The sequence below is a fragment of the Mauremys reevesii genome, linkage group 1 (assembly GCF_016161935.1).
Source record: "Mauremys reevesii isolate NIE-2019 linkage group 1, ASM1616193v1, whole genome shotgun sequence".
In the NCBI taxonomy this organism is placed as follows: domain Eukaryota; kingdom Metazoa; phylum Chordata; order Testudines; family Geoemydidae; genus Mauremys; species Mauremys reevesii.
In genome coordinates, this window is record NC_052623.1 from 14,760,244 (window position 1) to 14,764,192 (window position 3,949).

The 3,949-nt window shown below is 45.5% G+C and overlaps 1 protein-coding gene across 1 annotated transcript; it reads right to left on the minus strand.

Moving 5' to 3' along the window:
• Positions 1–2,904: 2,904 nt before the first annotated feature.
• On the minus strand, positions 2,905–3,949 carry LOC120383365. Its single transcript, XM_039501425.1, has 2 exons — positions 3,669–3,949; positions 2,905–3,533 (listed from the first exon to the last, which is right to left on the minus strand). The coding sequence occupies exons 1-2, from the start codon at positions 3,816–3,818 to the stop codon at positions 3,072–3,074; spliced, it is 612 nt and encodes a 203-aa protein (XP_039357359.1). The 5' UTR covers positions 3,819–3,949; the 3' UTR covers positions 2,905–3,071.

Here is a 3,949-nt window from a genome sequence, read left to right on the forward strand (position 1 = left end):
CCAACAAAGCCTAGGCCTAGGGCGGCAAATTTGCTCACCCCCCCTCCCCAACTCTGCCCCTTCTCCAAATCCCTGGCCCACCTTGTCCCCCAGGCGCACCGCACTTCCCTCCTTCCACCTCCCTCCCAGGCTTGCCACGAAAGCACTGGGAGGGACGGAGAAGTGAGTAGTGGTGCACTCCGAGGAGGCGGAGCAGCGGTGAGCTGCAGCCCGCGGGTGCGGGGAGTAACCCGGGGGTGGGGGTGGGAACCGCTCCCCGCCCCAGATCATCTCCGCTCCACCGCCGCCATCCCCGAGCGCCAAAACTCCTTCTCCCTCCCTCCCAGGCTTGCCGTGGGGGAGGGTAGGTGAGCTGGTGCGTGGGGGGGTGCGCAGCAATTTTTTGAGGGCCTAGGGGTGGCAAATTTGTTAATCCGCCACTGCCCCCAACTAAAATCTCTCCAGCGCATCATCAAGGATCTACAACCTATCCTAAAGGACAATCCCTCACTCTCACAGATCTTGGGAGACAGGCCAGTCCGCTCTTACAGACAGCCCCCAAACCTACAGCAACCACACAACAAAAACACTAACCCAGGAACCTATCCTTGCAACAAAGCCTGTTGCCAATTCTGTTCACATATCTATTGAGGGGACACCATCATAGGACCTAATCACATCAGCCACACTATCAGAGGCTCATTCACCTGCACATCTACCAATGTGATATATGCCATCATGTGCCAGCAATGCCCCTCTGTCATGTACTTTGGCCAAACCGGACAGTCTCTACGTAAAAGAATAAACGGACACAAATCAGACGTCAAGAATTATAACATTAAAAAACCAGTCGGAGAACAATTCAGTCTCCCTGGCCTCTTGATTACAGACCTAAAAGTCACAATATTACAAAAAAAAACCTTCAAAAACAGATTCCAAGAAGAGACTGCTGAATTGGAATTAATTTGCAAATTGGACACCATTAAATTAGGCTTGAATAAAGACTGGGAGTGGATGGGCCATTACACAAAGTAAAACTATTTCCCCATGCTTATTTTTCCCCCCACTACAGTTCCTCACATCTTCTTGTCAATTGCTGGAAATGGGCTATTTTCATTATCACTACAAACAGTTCTTTTTCTCTCCTGCTGATAATAGCTCACCTTAACTGATCACTCTCCTGACAGGGTGTATGGTAACACCCATTGTTTCATGTTCTCTGTGTATATCTATATATCTATAGATCTTCCTACTGTATTTTCCAAAGCATGCATCCAATTAAGTGGGCTGTAGCCCACAAAAGCTTATGCTCAAATAAATTTGTTAGTCTCTAAAGTGCCACAAGTCCTCCTGTTCTTTTTTCACTTTACACAAACTGGCTCGAATACGTTCTAAAAGAAACAAGACCATTGTTTCAGATGTGGATGTGCAATGGCAGGCAAATTTGGTGGATATGCACCGGTTCTCCAAATGCAGCAGCGGTTTTAAGTACATCTTAACAGTGATAGACACTCTATCCAAATATGCCTGGGCCTTAGGCCTAAAAAACAAGACGGGTGTTGAGGTATCTAAGGCCTTTCAAGCTATTTTCAGCAAAGGTTGCGTGCCTCAAAAATTACAAACCGATCGGGGGAAAGAATTTTTAAACAAACCTTTAAGCAGATTATTAAAGTGACATGGAGTTCACCATCTTGTTACTAATAATGAAGTCAAAGCAGGGGTTGTAGAGCGATTTAACAGAACTTTAAAAACTAGGATGCGGAGATATTTTACAGCCCATAATACCTTTTGCTACATTGATGTGTTACCTAACGTTAAAGAGTGGAGAAATTGGAGAGGGTCCAGAGAAGAGCAACAAGAATGATTAAAGGTCTTGAGAACATGACCTATGAAGGAAGGCTGAAAGAAATGGGTTTGTTTAGTTTGGAAAAGAGAAGACTGAGAGGGGACATGATAGCAGTTTTCAGGTATCTAAAAGGGTGTCATAAGGAGGAGGGAGAAAACCTCTCCACCTTAGTTAGCCTCTAAGAATAAACAAGAAGCAATGGGCTTAAACTGCAGCAAGGGAGGTTTAGATTGGACATTAGGAAAAAGTTCCTAACTGTCAAGGTGGTTAAACACTGGAATAAATTGCCTAGGGCGGTTGTGAAATCTCCATCTCTGGAGATATTTAAGAGTAGGTTAGATAAATGTCTATCAGGGCTGGTCTAGGCAGTATTTGGTCCTGCCATGAGGGTAGAGGACTGGACACGATGACCTCTCGAGGTCCCTTCCAGTCCTAGAATCTATGAATCTATAAAATCTAAAGGTTTATTCATAAAAGGAAAAAGATACAGATGAGAGCTAGAATTGGTTAAATGGAATCAATTACATACAGTAATGGCAAAGTTCTTGGTTCAGGCTTGTAGCAGCGATAGAATAAACTGCAGGTTTAAATTAAGTCTCTGGAGTACATCCCCAGCTGGGATGGGCCATCAGTTCTTTGTTCAGAGCTTCAGTTTGTAGCAAAGTCCCTCCAGAGGTAAGAAACAGGATTGAAGACAAGATGGAGATGAGGCATCAGCCTTTTATAGTCTTTTCCAGGTGTAAGAACACCTCTTTGTCCTTACTGTGGAACATTACAAGCAAAATGGAGTTTGGAGTCATATGGACAAGTCCCTGCATACTTTGCTGACTTAAAAGGCGCATCTGCCTTCTCTCAATGGGTCAGTTGTGTAGCTGATGGTCCTTAATGGGCCATCAAGCAGGCTAGGCAGAGCTAACACCGACTCGTCTGGGATGTCACCCAGAAGCATAGCATAAGTTTGAAATACAGACAGGATAGAGCCAATATTCATAACTTCAACTACAAAATGACACATGCATACAGACAGCATAATCATAACCAGCAACCCATAACCTGGCCTTAGACCCCTTATATGACCCCCTTTACCTAACATTTGGTGCCACTACAGGACCTTGGTTGCAACCATGTTCTATACGGTCCCAGTTCAAGTCAATAATGTGACACAGGCATCTTCCGGTTTGGTCATTTTCTTTAAAACACGGTCAGGGTCTGCACTAAATTGCACAGCATTTATCAAGGTCACCCCTTACGCTAAATGTTTTTGGGTTAGGCACAGACATTGCATAGCATAACCTATGGCAAGAACAGTGTTTAATAATCTTTCCAAATACAACTCAGCACACAGGCCCCAGAGCTTGGAGTTTATATCTACTGAAGTCCAAGTCACACAGTCATGGTGCCGTTGGGCTGGCACATCTATGACACAGCCCTCACAATCTTCAAAAAGCTTTTCCCTAAGGCAGTGATTAAGGACAGCATAAACAACAACACATACAATAGACCGCATGACTTTTTTATGCTCACGACGTGGCACTGGCTCAGTTAGTTCCATGCCAAGCCTCATAAACTCCTCATAGCTGTCATCCTCGGAGTCCTCTTCAACAATTTGTATCGGCATTGAGCAAAAACAAGGAGAGCCCGGTTCATCTTTGCTTCTTGATGTAACGCTGTCCAGGGCCTCCGGGTCCTCTAGAAAGGCATCATCAAGCTGTCGAGAGATTTTCAGAAAAGAAACAGTGTAAGTTCCCACTGCTTGTTTTTAAACATACACAACCCTCCCACCCCCGGTTCCTAACCCCATTACACCCCATCATCAGCAGTCACTTCTTCATCATTCATTTACCTGAGCAAAGTCTTTTCCATTCACCTTGTCCTCCGATGACTCAACCGAGCTGTGTTCGCCTTCCACCTCTAGTGGGGCGAACAATGAGAGGCCTTCATGCTCATTGGGGTGCCTCACGAGAGTTTGGGTTTCGGGTTCTGGCGTATCCATCAACGACTGAATCAAAGAGCCCTCGTGGGGACTGTCGCTGATGTAGCGCTATCTCCACACAAGTCCAAAGGCCCTCGGGGCTAAAACAAAGTCCAAAGTGCTCACAGGGGTGGTGAAGGAGCCCATGTTTC

Coding starts and splice junctions, on each gene's coding strand:
- LOC120383365 (XM_039501425.1), bottom strand. CDS start 3,818: ATGGATACGCCAGAACCCGAAACCCAAACTCTCGTGAGGCACCCCAAT. Junction 3,534..3,668: donor ATGGAAAAGACTTTGCTCAG/GTAAATGAATGA, acceptor ATCTCTCGACAG/CTTGATGATGCCTTTCTAGA.